The 18,216-nt window shown below is 43.8% G+C and overlaps 1 protein-coding gene across 1 annotated transcript in view; it reads right to left on the bottom strand.

The window, feature by feature from the left end:
* Positions 1-2,621: 2,621 nt before the first annotated feature.
* The window catches only part of LOC146829914 (CD5 antigen-like), a 401,832-nt gene continuing 386,237 nt past the window's right edge, over positions 2,622-18,216 (bottom strand). The window contains exon 4 of the mRNA XM_085605479.1: positions 2,622-2,968. Coding sequence (XP_085461605.1) covers positions 2,622-2,968 — 347 coding nt within the window. The remainder of the gene's footprint in view (positions 2,969-18,216) is intronic.

Raw genomic sequence — 18,216 nt, 5'->3', positions numbered from 1 at the left:
TATGGGCACCGCTCCTGACAAATGTTATGAATAGTATAGCCCTGGTAGCCCCCCCCACCATCGTGCTCAACAGGTGTGATTGTACCAATCCACAAAAAAGGACACAGGGATAATCCAAAGAATTATAGACCGATTTCCTTATTGCATGCAACATCTAACTTGATGGGACGCCTCCTCCTCCCTAGGCTAGAGGGGTGGGCTAAGGAAAATAACATCTTGATCCAGGCCCAGTATGGAGTTCAGCAGGTAAGGAGTACCGTGGAACAGTGCTTAAACCTAGCACTGATCATAGAAAAATACACTAGAATGAAGGGCGAAAGGAGTTATAAGGCTTTCATGGACCTGACGGCCGCATTCGATTGTGTGGTCCATGCTAAGCTTTGGAACATAATGGAGGTTATGGGGGTCGACCAACCTATACCAGACTTCATTAGACAATCGTACCTAAACGCTTTGGCAACAGTCCGTTATACCAAGGACAGAGACTGTACACGCCATTTTAAAATTGCTTGGGGAGTAAGGCAGGGCTGCGTCCTCACCCCATTCCTCTTTTCCCTATACACTAATGAAGTCGAGAAAGCACTCACTATGGCCTTGTTTTTGACTCCAAACCGTTACCAATATTGGATTACGCAGATGACGCAGTGTTAATCTCCAGAACAGGACTTGGTTTACAACGATTGATACATGCATATGTTTCCTTCATGGATTCACTTCAATTGAAAGTAAACCAAACCAAGTCCTTTGTAATAATAGTGGAGCGAAAAAAATAGATAAAACGCCGTATCTGAAAGCGGATGCCAAAAGGATAGAGATGGTGGATTCCTTCCCTTACCTCGGAGTCCTCTTTGATAAAGACCTTTCATGGTCAAAATTGATAGAAGGAAGGAAGTTGGAAATGGATAGTGGCATCGCTACTGTTGAATCTTTCACTCGGAAACTGGGCGCTAAGCCTATCCTACCCTTGAAAAATATTTATCAGGTCAAGGTAAAGGCAGCAGCGACCTATGGGGCGGTTGTGTGGGGTACGGTAACATCGACACCATTGCAATCCACTGAAAACAGTTTTTTCAAATCCATAGTGGGCCTTCCTCCTTCGACTTCAAACTATATTTTACATTCGGAATTGGGCTTACCCTACATTTCTGATTCCATACAGCTAGCCCCGATTCTCCTTTGGCGCTCAATCTGGCAGAGAGATACAGTGACACTCACCCAAACAATAATAAAGAGTTGTCTAAGCATGGATAAGTGGAAGACTTCAAGAAAGTTCAGCTGTATAAAATCTGCTCTAAAGGAGATTGGCCTCCCTGAATTGTTTAATAATCCACTGGCTTGCCGAAACGTCTCCAAACAAAAGGTTGGAAACATATTTTTATTGATGTCTGAGTATAAGCGAAAGGAACATTATAAAGAGAAACAAGCGTTCTGCCTATACTGTCAAAATCCCCCATTCCTAAAGGAGGGGTTTTTATATTATGTAATTGTTACTTGGCTGCAACATAGATTTATATTGCTGACGTTCCGCTTGAACATGATTCCATTGATGCTAGGGTACCCAGAAAAACGTACAATCAATCAGACTTAAGTATATGCCCAAGTGACAATCTCTCACTACAAACAGAGCTGCATTTAGTTCTATTCTGCAGGCTCTATAAGAAAGAAAGGAATGACTACCTCACCCTAATTTTAAAACAAAGAAATTTTAACCAGTGTCGGGTGGCACTATAATTTGTAAGATCATTACCCGATCCATTGACTTGTCATTCGGTAACGACATTCCTATGGGCCTGCATGAGAAAGAGGAAGGATGGGGTATTAAGTTCTGTGAGCTTACTTCATGTTCATCCAATTGTATAGCATTTTTAACATATGAGATAATTTTATTGTATTAGGCTTCTTTTTATCTTAGAATTTAAGATGAACTCATGGCTTGCTTCGTTCCGGATCTGAAAGAATGTTTCTCAAGAGGCTGAAAACGTGGCTCTTAAAATCAGGTTAACTTTCTTGGCCTTTTATTAGGTCTGCTGTCTCTACACCAGAGTTCTCCTATCTTGGAGTTTCTACTGTGGTCTACAAAAGTACATTCATTCATTCATTCATTCATTCATCTAATAGTTAACTCTATGCCTTAAAAAATGAGTATAACCAAATATCTTTTAGAACTAACAGGATATTGACTGCTAGCCAGTGTTGCTTCCTAATTATATTATTACAATATAACACAAGTATTTTTAAGGATTTAGCAGGTGTTGTTCATCATACAAACTTGGCTCAAGGGCAGTGTAGTACTTCACATGAGAACGAGATTACATTACACTTTTTTTAGACGCAGGCAGATTAAGGCCCATATTTACTGACAATTGAAGCTAAGTTGCTGTGCAGCCTTGTGTCAAAGGGATAGAGACAAACCTGCCATATTAATTAGGCCTTGGTGCATTTTGTCTCTCCTCCTGTGCTGGTACACTTTTGGCTTTTGTTACTTGTTAGTAAAGCGTTAGTAAATCTGGCCTTAAGTGATTCACCTAGATCCACAGGATATTGAGTGATGGTCAGGACTCAAACCAAGTTTGCCAGTTCCAAACTTTGAAGTTCTGGCCCTTAGGCCATGTCTCCTCCCCCTAAGGATTCCACATTGATCTCTTACCTGGGCAGATGACTCCTGGATCCCTTCTGTTCGTGCAGCTATTGAATCCCCAGGAAGAGTGCTGACAATCAAAAAGTGAGATTTCTTCTCCTGTACATTTGACATCACTCAGCAAGACTGGGAGCGTTCCTTTTCCAAAGTGTACAGTTTCGGTGGTTGCTCCTTTTGTTGACCCACATCCCAGCTGTCTGCAGACCACCTGTGATTCCTTTATATCCCAGTAATCAAAACAGATAGCTCCCCATAGATTGTCATGTTTCACTTCCACTCTGCCCTTGCATGCATCTCCAGAATTCACCAAACGGATATTATCAGCACCACCTAAGGACAGAAATACCAAAGAGAGCAGACAGTGTGTGACACACAGTATTCAGTTATTACCTCATATGGATTCTCCTATGAATAATATATCTCCTCCAAGTAAACATGTTTTGATATCTTTGATGAACAATTCTACCAAACAAAATTCCTCTTCACAAAGCATGTTTTCACTGCAAACGATTAAAGGAACCCAATTGTACTCCTGTGTGGACTCACACCTACAATTGAAGTATTTTGAGAAACTTTGACACTTAAGGGCCAATTCCCTGATGTAACTCTACCTGTGTAGATTCACGGCCTGATTTAGATATTGGCAGATCTGGTCCCATCGTCGATTTTCCATTGGTTTCTCTATACACCTATTAGGAGGTCCGCCCGCTATATATAGATGCTGGTGGGTCGATGGACGATAGCCTATCTGAGCGCCACAGTCTCTGCCATATTTGTCCTCCTGCGTCAATGGCCTCCTGGGTAAAAGCGGCTGTAAGAGGGACTACAGCCAGTATTTCTGCCGACCAATCATGATGTGCCTTCCCACCAACGGAACTGTCATGTGGAGACATCCACACTTGATTGGCAGTTCATAAGGAATAGAAGTCAGAAACTTACCTTTTTCTTTTTTCCACTTCCCTTCCCATCATGAACCCAATCGTACAAGTCCTTCCTTTGCTGCTGCTATTTGACCACAAAGCAAATCAACCCTGTAGTTGCCAGAATCGAAAGTAAGTTTGTTTCCTTTTGAATTGTCTGTCTACATTAGCTCTGGACTTGTGCAATTTTAAATCTCTCTTACAGTAATGGTTTACTAATGTGTAATACATATGTGTGTAATGTTGTTGTTTAAGAAATTTAAAGAAACACAACTGTATAATTTAATTTTATTTTCAAATTTGGTGCAGGCTGGCTTCATGATAACGGACACTTACACAAAAATTGACATCAATCAAAGATGATTTTTTATACAAGTGTGTTTCATTATTTTTGGGAAATTATCAAATTCTAAACATATGCATTACAAATTTTTGGAATAATTACATTTAATATATTGTGGAAATTGCACTAGACAAGGAGATTTTTTTTTTATTAATTGTAAAATCAATGTTTGTTCTAAATTTAAATCATTTTATATATGTATTATTGTAACATTTCCCCATGGCTAGTTTGTTTTCTGTATTTTATAAAATGTTAATTTTATTTTTTAAGGTGTAATGCATATGTGTTTATTTATATCTCCCATCAGGTTCAAATAAACGCACCTGTATTAACACTTTAAAAAAATAATAATTTATTTTTTGGTGTAAGTGTCCATTATCATGAGGAAGGCTTTCACCAAAATTTAAGTAACCATCAAATCCTTTGTTTGCTAGTGTATGGACTCTTGCATTAGAAATTTGTTTAAAAAAAACTGTTGTATTTCCTCTCATACTGACACATGCATCAAGCAAAAATACCCTCGCAAAAATTGCGAATCGTTAAAATAGCCCGTTAGTGACTGCAAAACAACACTTTCCAATGCAGCTACCAAAATACCGAAAATACAAGAAATTCTCAAAAAAAGCTTCGGCAAAATTAGCTATTAGCAAAATAGCGAATCCCTAATAGCGAAACATAAAACTGCAACCGCAAATAGAGGTTAGCAATTAAAGAATCGCAATTCAATGCATGTAAAATCGCAAATAGCGAATATCATGAAAATCGCTATTTAGCAAGAGCAGAATAAGGGGAATCTCAACCAGGAGGTAAAGTTAAAAAAAAAAATACAGGTGCTAGCAATCTGAAAGCCGTTAAAATGCCTCAGGAGACCCCATAAGCCTTTCACAATGGCAGCCCTCTACGTGCTTGCAAGGAGGATGAGGATCAATGCAGCAGCCCAGCGCAGAAGGAGGATACAGGAGAGGGTATTCTGAGTGCGCATAACATTACTGGGACAGACATGACGAAATCTATGATAAGTGCAGGCTGGACCGTGCAATGATCATGTCCCTAATTGTAGATTTGGAACCCCTATTGCAGCAGCAGACCCATAAGACCCATGCCATCCCTGCACACGTACAGGTCCTATGTAGCCTGCACCTACTAGCGTCAGGCAGTTTCCAGGGGGTACTAGCTGTAGCCGGTGGTGTATCCCAAAGCGCACTCTCACGCTTCTTCCATAAATTCCTTGACGCCATGATGACAAGGATCCACACACACATCACCTTCCCCTCAACCCCACAGGAGTTGAATCAGACAAAACTGGAGTTCAACCAGGTGGCCCAATTCCCCCATGTGATCGGATGCATAGACTGCACGCATGTCCCCATCTGTCCCCCAGCAGCCAACGAGTACATCTTCCGGAACAGGAAGTCGTACCACTCCATCAATGTGCAGGACGTGTGCAAAGCAAAGCATATAATACCAGACATCGTGGCACAATTTTCAGGAAGCACCCATGACTCATATATATTCCGCCACAGTGGCATCCACATGCATCTGCTCGGGGGTGAATTTGGCAAAGGACACCTACTTGGTACATACATATACCTATTTGCTACATCATTCAACCAAATGTAATTGCATAACTGTGGCCAACCCTTTGCTTTCCACCCTGTAGGTGACAGCGCATACGCCATGCGCGAATACATCCTGACACCATACCTCAACCCAGCCACACCACAGGAGCAGAGGTAGAACGCGGCACACATAAGCACTAGGAATGTGATTGAATGGAGCTTCGGTATTTTCAAAAGTCATTTCCGCATTCTTCATAAAACTGGTGGAGCGCTGCAGTTCAGCCCGAGACCTGCTGCAGGATTGTGGCTATATGTACCATGTTGCACAACATTGCCACCAGAAGATCAGAGGAGACGTGCACACATCACACAACATCATTTCTGAGGTAGGTAATAATGAGCCATTACAACTGAATGTTGAACGTAAATGTTTTATTAACATGAGCACATGTCAAACTAAAGAAGACTATTTTGCAAATTAGGAAGGTGATTGCATTGGGCTCTAAAGTCAAAATAAAATAGTCATAATCACTGGAGGGCAATCACTGCGTTGTAATTGACATGGTTACACCACCATGGCCAAAAAGGAGGATATGCACGGCTAGCGCCTCTTTCCACGTACCCCCAGCCTCCTGTCGCCTGCCTCTGCAACATCACCCTGATGTGTGCCTCTGGATGTGGAGCTGTGTGAGCTGCGCCTCCTGGTAGTGGTCACTGGCACCGACAGGCTACTCAGGCTCAATGCCTCCTCACTGCCAAGTTGATCGCACTCACAGTCCCGGACTGGCTGTGTTCAACAGCAGTGGTCACTTGTCCTAAGGCCCTGGCAACATCCCCACAGAAATGTTCAAGATTGATTTGCTGTGACACGAAGCGTGGTGGTGTTGCTGAGCTTTTTGATGGGCCTTGTATTCGCTGACGTACGGATCAAGCTCTGGCGATGCCTTCTCCGCTTAGTGCTTTGTCCTGCAATCACCGCCCGGGTGAGCTCCTGTAGGCTCAAGTTTGTCTACCGATTCACCTCAGCAACCACTGTTGTTAGCTCACGCACACTGTCTGCCATTGTGCTTATGTTCTTAGCCAGCTTTGAGATCTGCATATTTATTGTACCCATGTGTCTCCCCTACAGGCGCTGCACACGTAGCATCTGTGACTCCACGCAGCCATACACATTTGGAGTCTGCGCATCACGTTCCGCAATACAGGCCCTGGATCTGCACCGTTGTCCTGGTTGGACCTGTGCTTGTGTTGGAGTTGGTGATGCAACACGTTGCTGGCTGGAGCCTGTAGTGGGTGCTGGAGTCAGCTCGGCTTCCATTGGCTGCAGTGAGGGTACATGTGCCCTGCGTTTTTCGTGCTGGGACCACTGGAGTCTCTACATCCGTCTCTGCAGGTGTCTCTGAGATGTTGAGCCGATCACTATCCTCGGAGTCTGACTCAGCTGCATCTGTGATGTCAAACAGTGGAGTGTTAATTTTGTTTGATCCTACTTCTGTTTATCATTTGGCATACTATGTTCAGATTAAATCACAGATTTAAACACACTGGCTGGCATGCAGTGTTGGTATGCTTTGTTAACCATTGTTGATTTTGAATGCCCACTTGGCTGTCATGACTACAGCTCCCATGATGCATTTTGTGTATGAGGGGAAACGTGGCATGGAGTTTTACCAGTACACTGTCATTTGCCTGGGGGTATGTGCACGAATATACAGTACGCAAAGGATTAACGCTTGCATGCATCTTACCTTGTGGGGTACTTGCTGCGCCGGATGTGTCCAATTGTGTGACTCCAACGACTGCCTCAGGCTCGATTGTCGCCTCAACAAGGTCCTCTAGGGCTGTGTTGGTGGGTGCATTCGATGGTCCCCCTCCTGTACCACCTGCTTCCTTCACCCTTTTGGCTATGCGCTCCTTGGCACGTTTCCTCAGGTCGTACCACCTTTTCTTCAAATCATCAATGCTGCGGTGTGTGACTCCCACAGCATTTACTTTTTCCGTGATGCACAGCCATGTTTTGCGCTTTACTGCCTCTGGCACCTTCAGGGACAGTTTCCAAAATAATTTATCATGGTTACTGCTGACCTTCTCAATCAGATGTTCAAGTTTCCTCTCTGACAATTTCAGCTTCCTCTTCCTGGGCGTGACACTCTCCCCTGCTGTTGGTTTGGCCTTCCTGGGTCTGTAAACAGTTGCTGGATACCGATTGTTAGGTGTCTCAGGTCAGCTTCAGTACTCTGCCTCCTCCTCTGAGCTCCTCAGGGCACTGAATGAAGCATGCACTGGATGACTTCCTGGTTGTGATGTCATCAGCCTGCTTCCAGTGTGACACGCTATTTGCAAATTCGCTAATAGCGATTTCGCAAATACCGAAATCGCTAATAGCGAGCTCGCATTTTGCGATTCCCTGGCTTAGCGAGTCGCATTTGCGTCCTCGTTATCATTTTTGCGAATAATAGCGGATCTCTATTTTTACCGATTCCCTTCATGCATTCCAGATAGCGATTTTTTAATTGCAAATCCTTATTTTTTGCAATTAAGGAATCACTATTTCTACTTTTGTTGCATGTGCCCCATAGTTGCAAGTAAAAATATGGAATTCACATTTTCATCATTAGATTTCTAGGAATCAACAAATTGTAAATGAAAAATAATGTTAGGACAAACTTTGTCAAATTAGTTTTTTATTAACAAATTAGATACTTCTCTCATATTTATTTTACATAAAAGGGTAACAAAAAGAATTTATCTTCACAACAGGCAGTTGCAGTGTTGCTCAAAACATGCCTCATAGATATACTGCCAAAGGTTAACCTCCTCAAGAAGTGGCAGCTATTGGCCACAGAGAATGGACTTCGAGGATCTTTTTTGAGGGGGTGGGTTTGGGTTTGACAGGGGTTAGGGACAGGTAGGATGTGAATTCAAAAGGAGGAGTACAGGTAGGAGGGGTGGGAGAGGATTGGGTTTTGGAGGCAGAGGGAGCTGCGTATGTCTGTATGCTTTGCAGTAGTATGTGGGTCTGGTGTATGTGTAGAAGTGTAATTTTTGGCAGGTGTTTGGTTTTTGGAAGAGTGTGTGCGTTTGACTTTGGTGGGTGTTTTGGACATAGGTGTGCTTTAGTGTGAATATGTTAATTTGGATGAGTGTGCTGTTGAAGTGGTTGGTGTGGTTGTATTGCGTGTGTCTGTATGTTTTGCAGTTACATGTGGATCTGGTGTATGTTGTGTATGTTTGGATGTGTGTGGTTTGGCTGCTGTTTGGTATTCTGATGAATTAGTGTGTTTGGGTTTGGTTTGTGTTGTTTTGCGTGTAGGTGTGCTTTAGTGTGAGTGTGTTGATTTGGATGAGTGTGCTGTTGAGGTGGTTTGTGTGGTTGTGGGATGTGGTGGGGATTGTGGGTGTTGTGGTGGTTGTGGTGCTTGTGGGTGTGCTACTGGTTGTAGGTGTGGAGGTGTTTGTGGTGCTTGTGGGGGTGCTGGTGGTTGTGGTTGTGGATATTGTGGTGGTTGTGGGTGTGGTGGTGGTTTTGATGCCTGTGAGTGCAGTATCACTAGTGTGTGCATGTTGTTTGTGTGTTTCTTTGTGTGTCTGTGTTTATGTGTGCCTGATTGTGCTGCTTGTGTCTGTTGGAGTGGGTGTCTGTAAAGAAAAAGGGTATAGTTCAGATTGGGATGGGGCTTGAGATTTGGGTTAAAGAAGGGAGCTGAGTTGGTGTACAAGGTTGGGTTGCTTGGGAGACTGTGGTGAGTGAGGAGGCTATTTATGCAAGTGATCCCTGCCTTCCAGACATTAGACTGTGAATGTCGACCAGTAATGGAACCATTTATTGCATTTGGCAACTAATGTTCTGGATGTCATTCACAATTCCAGTGTGGTCTACAGAGATGCCGCGTAAGAGGTCAATAGCCTCCTCACTCAGCACATCCGGGGTGTTAGGGGCAATTGTATTGTCATTTGGTAGTGATCAGAAAGTTATTGGCATTGTTTTTCAGCAAATTAATGACAAAACACATCATCCTACACGATGTGGAAAATGTATACCATGAAGAACATACTCTTCTTGTGTGTTGGACATGTGTCAACCTGTATGTTGATGGCATATTGGCATAACATATACAAATAGTTACACATATACATGCAAATACATTACCTACTGGCAGTCACCAGTAGGTAGTTATAGTTAGGACCTATTTTCCATAGGAAATCCACAACATTCTATTCCCAATTAGGGGTGGGCGGAATTTGCGGAAGCGACTTCCGAAAATTATCGCGAAAATGTTAAAAATCTCCGCAAACAAGCAGAAATATCGCGAAGATGCGGAAGTGTTTTTTCCGGCATGTTCGCGAGATTTTCTGCATGGTTGCGGGTCGCCAACTTACCCATGTGGTTGCTTGCGGGCGCGGCCATCTTGTTTTCAGTTGTCTCGCGGTGCATGATCGCGAGAAAAAAGACGTGATCGCGCGACGCATGACGTCACTGCGGACGCGAACTGTCGCGAGACAGCGCAAATGGCTAAAACAATACAACATCTCATGGAGAACGCGACCGGATCGGGAAAACTTGTCAGCGAACGCGGGGATTCAGGTAAGGCGATCGCGCGCGCACAAGAATGTATTATTTTACAGCGCGAGCAAGAACCAAATTATCGCAAAGCTGCGGAATGCGGACATTTTGACATTTCCGCGCTCTCCGCGGAACGCGGAAATGCCAAAATATCGCAAATTCCGCGAACGGAACGAAAATTTTGCCCAGGCCTATTCCCAATAACTTTGGTGTCGGTTGACGAATCTTAGCGAAATTTTCAAAACTTTTGGCCAGCTCCGTTCCGCTCCTGTACTGAAACTCTCGGGGTGATTCGTCAAGCGGGGGCCGAGAAAAAAAGGGGGTCCCAAAACGTGTTTTCCCTATGCAATTTACATAGGACCCTTTAGTTGCAGCTACAGCCCGAACTGCTGAACAGAATTACACCAAATTTGGCAAAAAGGTAGCCCTTGGTTCAGAGTCGTGCCTTTTGGTTAAATGGTGTAAATACGTCCAGTAGTTCCTGAGAAGATCAAAAGTAAAATCACATATATATCTATGGGCGCGGTGGATCTGCGCACCCTGAGCGCACCCTGCGGGCACCCTCCCGATCACGAGCTGCATGTTAATTGGCTGTCAACTTGCTGTCAACACTCCAAACCAGGCAGTGTTGACAGCCATTTTGTGCATCGGTAGAACCGCGGCACGAGAAATCCTTTTTCTCAGGGTGCGCTGATCCTACAGTTTAAAAACAAAACGAAGCGTTTTGTTGGTAATTAGCCCCCGGGGGGCCAAGCCCCGAGGGCAATATTATTATGTGAGCCCCGGGGACTGCCACCCCCGGGGCTTTATAAAATTATGTACGGGGGCTCACTGCCCCCCAGCCCCGGGGACCGCCACCCCCGGGGCTTCAATTTTCATGGGTGGGGGGCTAAAAGGCCCCACAAGTCCCATGAATCCGCCACCCCGGGGCTTCTTTAGAATACATACAGGGGTCTCAAGGCCCCCCCACAGCTCCGGGGACCGCCACCCACCGGGGCTTTCCATGCACAAGCGCGCGAGCGTCGCGTAAAGTAATACGTATTTGTCGCGTATGTGCCTGGAGTCGCGTTCCAGTCACATAGAGATTGCGCATGAAAATAGGCACCCATCGCACATCCTACGCGGATCCTACACAACAATCCCAAAATGGCGGCTAGGTTCCGCGCAGTGATCAGGAAAGGTACGCATTGGGCGCACAACTCCCCAAAAAAATTTGAAAAAAAAAAACAATAAAGAAAATAATATAGATATATTTAAAAAAATATAAAACAACAAAAAACATGAGGATGTCCACCTGTTTCTACCAAAAATATGCTTTTACTGTTTGGCATGAATGTTTTTAATATGTTTTAATCACGCTTATGTTTTAATAGTGAGAAATGCTTGATCTGTTGCTAATTCTTTATGCCTTTACTGGTTATGCATTTGTATATATATATATATAAATTCACTTACAGGTGAGTGAGTGGAGGTGCATGTAGATGTAAGAGTCAATGAGTGGGTATGTAGTTATTAGTATTGGAGTTTCTATGGTTTTCAAATTGGCCGTCTGAAAGTTTGAGTTGGTGTTTTGAAATTTATATTAGGGTGGGAGAAGATGCACTATTTTATCACATATATGACATCATCATTGATGTCATTAGTGATGTCATTTGAGATGTCATCAGTGATGTCATCAGTGATGTCACTGACCATGTCATGAGTGATGTAATATGTGATGTCATCAGCAGTGGATTGCGGGCGCGTGAGTTATAGTTAGCTGAACTAACTATAACGGTGGAATTTCATTGTTTTTTTACGAGTGAAATGTCCAGCTAACTATAACGTGTGTGAAACCTATGGTTTTTTTCAGTGAATTTCAAAGGTTTTTTAAATACTAATTTATGAATTTTTTATTATATTTTTTATATATTTCTTTTACAAAAAGTTACCTATGTATATATTTATAGATTATCTGTATCCTTTAATTTGGAATGGCTCAGCTTTTTTTTTTTTTGAATTTGGATAAAGTTGAACAGCATAGTTAATATCTTCTATTAACTTATATACAGTTTGATTAATTCATTTTTTTTTTAAAGGGTTTTTACGGTGTACGCACACCCAGTACGCATGCGTACGTTTTTCGTGTACGCATAAGTACGTTATCTACGTACACATGTGTACGTCATAGTGCACGCTCGGTGCGCGCACTAAGTACGCATGCGTACGTAGTCCGTGTGTGCATGCGTACGTTCTCCACGTACGCATGCGTACGTCGTGCGTGCTCCGCACGCTACGTTCGCACATTCACGCGTAGGACACGCGCTAAATTCGCGCATGCGCGCCTACTACGCGCGCTGAGTACGCGCATGCGCACGTAGTACGTTCGCGCATGCGTGCGTGCTTTGTACGCGCGCTAGGTATGCGCGTAATTCGTACGTGCATGCGCGCGTAGTACGTTCGTGCATGCGCGCGTGCTTCGTATGCGTGCTATGTACACGCGTAATACGTACGGGCATGTATGCGTACTCGTATGCGCATGCGTGCATGCTCCGTGCTTGCTGCGTGCGTGCTCCGTGCGCGCCCCTCAAGTCATGTGATTAAAAAACAACACTTTTCATTGGTTCATACTAGTTTCAGTTCCAGATTCTTCCAACACCACACCCACTCCCCTCATTATTACTTCTGATTCCCTGGGAGAAGGAGCTAATCTGTTTTTGTGATACAATGGCAGAGCAGCAGCCATCTTCTGAGAGTGAGCAGGATACTCTTGTGAGACAGAGACAGAGGAAGCAGAAAGACTCCTTCATATGGCAGTTTTTCACTTTTCCAGAGGGGCAAAAGAAAGTGAATGCACCAAAAGTCACCTGCACTCTTTGTCACCGGACCTTATCACGTGGAAATGCTAATAAGAAATACTCTTTTAGTATTCACACAATGTTAAGGCACGTTGAAAAAGTGCATACTGTGTCTTTTGCTCGAGCTGCTGGAGCAAACCCTCCAGCAGCTCAGCCGAGCACATCTGCAGCAGCTCAGCCGAGCACATCTTTGGCAGCGCAGCCGAGCACTTCTTCTGCGGTGGCGCCTTCACCTTCTTCAGTACCTCTGGATATACGCCCTGCTTTTCGGAGGCTGTATACACGGTGCATTGACTGTCATGCTCTTATTTCTCTTGGTGAAACCAGTATTGATCTCATTGAGAGAAAGTTAGAGGAGCACTCATGCACCAGGCCATAGTTTTTTTAATTTTTTCGTTTTTCTGTTCCTCTGTCCCTACATTAACACAAGGGCTCTTTTTAGAGCCACCTAAAATCTAAACACAAAAACTTGTTTTTTGAATCTATTTGTCAAATTTTTTTTTAGGGTGCGCGCACGGAGCGCGCACCCTATGCTGTTTTTAAAAAAAAAATAGTTTTTTTCAACCTTAGTGAACCTTCAGGGACTCCCTGACAAAGACTAGGGGGTCAGGAAGTCTCTACCCTGCCCCCTTTCCATGTTCTTCACCTTTCTTTTAAATGGAAACACATTTCTATTGCTTGCAAATTTCAACCCTTTCCAAATGATTCCTACTTCTAACAGGACTTCTACCTGTTAGCATAGCAACAGATCATGGAATACTGGTGTGACCAGAGAGGTCAGAACTTCAGCACACAATGGGGCAGATTTAACAGCCCCTTGCACCACCTTTGCATCACTTTTAACATGGTAAAAGAGACACAAAAGTGGCTCAACGGGCTTGTAAATCTGCCCCAATATTTATAATCCAAAGAGCAAGGGTGCTTAACTTTTCAAACCTAACAGCAAATCCAAAGTAATGTTCTGTGGGAACACATTTTTCTGAACCAATACAAAACATGCTTTTAAAAATGTAAACATACAGCCTAGTTTTTAGTGTAGAATGGTCTGAAACAGCCAATGAGTTCTTTTTATAAAAAAAGTATGTAAGCCTCCATTTTACAACTATCTTTCATTTCATATTGACATTCTACTGAAAGACACCTTCTGAGTGCATCCAGGTCTCCTCCTCACTCCCTGAAGTAGACTGCTGTTCTGCCATTTTCAAGTAAAATTTATACCTGTTCAGCTCCTTGTCCCAGGAAATAAGAAGCAATAGTGAGGGGAGTGGCAAGGCATTTATAGAGGAGACGGTGTACATTTCACAGATGAAGGGAACAGAGTCTTCCTCTTGAACTTTAGACTCTGCATCGGTACTTACTTATAGGTACCAAAAAACACTCAATTAACATCAACATCTAAACACTTAAATTTGATTTTTAATTCTACTTTTTTAACGAATTTTTTGTCGCATCTCTATGCTTCCCCTGCGCTGGCGCACAAACTGCAGCCATGCGCCGGCGCAGGCTCCCTTGCACCATGGTGCAAGGATGCCTGCGTGGTGGGGAGATCCTTCTTGTGCAGGAAGGGACACCTTCCTGCACAAAAACAATCACAAGAGGCTTTTTCCTCTTTCAATGCGTGCTGTAGAATGCAGCATGTACTGAAAGAGGAAAAAACGAGGAGAAATAAAAACATTTCTACTCGTTGTGCCTCGCTACGCCACCTCTAGGGCGGAGTTGCATTCACACGCATCTCCAATGTTACGATTTCTCGTAAATCTGGAGATGTGTCTAGTTCTATGGGTGTTGCGTGGGAACACCCACAACAACACCCATGGAACGCCACTTCAACGCACAGTGCTGCGTGTGAAGTGACAGTATTTACGAGGAGAGGAAAAGTCACACAGGGTGGCTTTTCCTCTCCTTGTAAATATGGAGGAGCCCCCTGCACCACCAGTACGTCATGAAAAGTGACGTAGTGGTGGCGCAGGGGGCTTATAAATCTGCCCCAGAGATGTTAAGGAAATTAAGGGTAAGACAGACAAAGGGAGAGAGACAGAAACAGAGAGAGAGAGCAAGGAACTGAGAAGGAGTAAGGCAGTTAGAATGACTGAGACATATGGAGACAGGGAGAGAAACATGGTTGAAAAAATAGTGATGGAGGCAGTAAACCTAGGGGAGTAGTAGAGAAGGAGTGAGGGAGTTACGAAAGAGTAGCAAAGCAAGAAGAGAGAGAGGGAAGAGAAATGAGAAAAGCAGAGTGAGGAGAGGTGAAGAAAAAGAAGCATGAAAGGGAAGGAGTGAGACATACAGATATTTCAAACTTACCTGACCAACAAAATAACTTAATTAGAAATAAATGTTTTTTTTTAATTGCAAGTAAAATTAATTACATTTCCTAAATTATCTTTTAAGATCTGAAAAAAGAAAAAAGTATTAATATTCAACAATACATTTTATTAAACAGTACATGTTTTTTCATATTTAACAAAGCAATTTTTTGCCCTTTTTTTGCTGTTTTCAGAATGTATTGAATTTCACTGAAAATAGTGAAATCAATTGTATTCATCATTTAACAGCGGGCAAAAAAAAAACAATCTGAAAGATTGTTTAAAAAAGCCCCAAATGTATCCTCACTAAAACATACCTTGATAGAAATGTCACATATATATTAAAAATACCTTCTAAGACCAATAACAATTTTCAAGAAATAATGTCTGTAAACCGTTTTGCTTAAGGACATACACCAAAATATTATCTGTCAAAGAAGTCCACAATTGTTATCTTTACCTTTCCATGAGGCCAAATGGTAATTTTAAAATCCTTTTTCAGTGAAATATCCAATTTTAATCCTTTAAAATTGAAATAATGGTTTCTTCACATGCTAAAAATAGTTTGATACCATGCTTACCTCATCAATAATGAGTACTTTCAATTTCTTCAATACTCTTGAAACTTCCAAGCATGCTTCTCCTGCTAGTTTGTGGTACTGTATTTTGTTCTCGTGCTCTACTGGTAACATTCTTTCTGAGCTTGATTCATAGCTGTTTCCACTTCAGTCATGGCTATTGCTGCTTCATTTTCTACGATTGGTTGTCCTAGAGGATCTTGACTGAGCGTCCCAGAACTTTGACTGTCTTGAGAACTGTCTGTAGCTACTTCAGCTGCAATTGTTGCTTCTTGTTCAATTTCTTCATTTAACATTTGAACATAAGTCGTGAAAGTACTGCATTCTATGCTATCTTTGCAAGCATTAACCCCTTCGATGCTCATGACGGAACGGTTCCGTCATGAGCATCGGTTGGGCTGTGCTCATGACGGAACCGTTCCGTCATGAGGACAGCCCCCGGGGGAAGCGCTGGCGCTCCCCCCCTTGTGCCTCGATCTTGCCCCCCTTTACGGGGGTGGCAGCGGAAGAGCTTCCGCTGCCACCCCCGACCCCCCCGAGCCCCCCCACGCTTTCTGATGACGTCAGCGCGCACAGCGCGCGCCGGCGTCATCAGGAAGCGTTGGACGCGCTGGAATCCATTTCTTCCAGCGCGTCCAAGGGGAGCAGAGGTAGGTGTTTGTCGTCTGGTGGGGGCCGCGGCGGTGAAATCTCTAGTATTGAGGCATCGGGGGAGAGGAAAGAGTATTTCCTCTCCCCCGATGTCTCAATACAGGGCATTCCTGCTCCACGATCGCGCACAGCGTCGCGATCGTGGAGTAGGGATGCCCCACTAGACACCAGGGATTTTGTATTTTGAGTTTGGGAAGCGACCCCTTAGGCAAGGGTCGCTTCCTTGGGGACGAAAATTTGGCAAAGTCTTTTCTGCCCCCCCTGGGGGCAGATCGGCCCGCTTTCAGCGCGTTTCTGCCCCCAGGGGGGGCAGAAAAGCCCACTAGACACCAGGGATGTTGTTTTTACTATGTAGGAAGCGACCCCTTGGGCAAGGGTCGCTTCCTTGGGGGCAAAATTTGTGGAAGTCTTTTCTGCCCCCCCTGGGGGCAGATCGGTCCGCTTTCTGCGCGTTTCTGCCCCCAGGGGGGGGCAGAAAAGCCCACTAGACACCAGGGATGTCGTTTATCCTATGTAGGAAGCGACCCCTTAGGCAAGGGTCGCTTCCTTGGGGGGCCAAATAATTTGAAGACTTTTCTGCCCCCCCTGGGGGCAGATCGGTCTTCTTTCTGCCCGTTTCTGCCCCTAGGGGGGGCAGAAAAGCCCACTAGACACCAGGGATGTCTATTTCGTTATGTAGGAAGCGACCCCTTGGGCAAGGGTCGCTTCCTAGGGTGGTAAAGTGATTAGAAGACTTTTCTGCCCCCCCTGGGGGCAGATCGGTCGTCTTTCTGCCCGTTTCTGCCCCCAGGGGGGGCAGAAAAGCCCACTAGACACCAGGGATGTCTTTTTCTTTATGTAGGAAGCGACCCCTTGGGCAAGGGTCGCTTCCTTTGCGGCCTAATTATTTAGAATACTTTTCTGCCCCCCCTGGGGGCAGATTGGTCGTCTTTCTGTCCGTTTCTGCTCCTTGGGGGGGGGCAGAAAAGCCCACTAGACACCAGGGATATAAATATTATTGTAGGAAGCGACCCCTTGGGCAAGGGTCGCTTCCTTGGGCCCCTAAATGTTTTGAAGACTTTTCTGCCCCCTCTGTGGGCAGATCGGTTTTATTTTTTTGCCGTTTCTGCTCCCATTGGAGGCAGAAAAGCCCACTAGACACCAGGGAATTAGTTCAATTAGAAATAGAAGTGACCCCTCGCTTCCAGGGTGCAATTTGTTATATGTATTTGGCTCACCTGCCCCGGGACTGAATAGCCTTTTTTTTCCTGCTGTTTTCTGCCTGACCTGGCACACAAACCGATTGACCATTTGGGTAGTGACATGGCATGTTATAATGTTTATTGTTATATTTTTTGTGATTTCCAATTGTAATGTTTTTTTTGTTTACTTTTTTGTTCTAGGTGAAGGCTTTTCTTCTGTTCACGGTGACGTTTTGGTTCTGGTGGTTTTGCTGTTTGTGTAGTTTGGTCAGAGACTGTTTTTTTGTACAATGCAAATGTGTTTGATTTCTCTGCCTGTTTTTTTTTGCAAATGGTGTAATAATAGCAGTATGTTTGGTTTTTGAGTTTCAAAAACTTTTTGCATTGGTGCACGATGTGTATTTTGTTGTCTTGTGAGTAATTTGTTTTTTTTTCTTCTTTCTAGTTTGATATCGTTGGTCTTTGCTGTGTCACTGCAGAGTTTGTTTCTGGTGAGTGTAGCTGTCTCTTTTGATTTTGGATTGTATAGTTTTTGAGTACATTGATCTTATTGATATAAGGTACACATTTCTTTACTTACTTGGTTTGCACATTGTTGGTTGTTGTTGACTTGTTTGTGCAGTCTTCCATCTTAGT

The sequence above is a fragment of the Triturus cristatus genome, chromosome 5_1, assembly GCF_964204655.1.
Source record: "Triturus cristatus chromosome 5_1, aTriCri1.1, whole genome shotgun sequence".
Taxonomy (NCBI): domain Eukaryota; kingdom Metazoa; phylum Chordata; class Amphibia; order Caudata; family Salamandridae; genus Triturus; species Triturus cristatus.
Note: the sequence above shows the minus strand (reverse complement) of the source record. Positions and strands in the feature narration are given on the sequence as shown.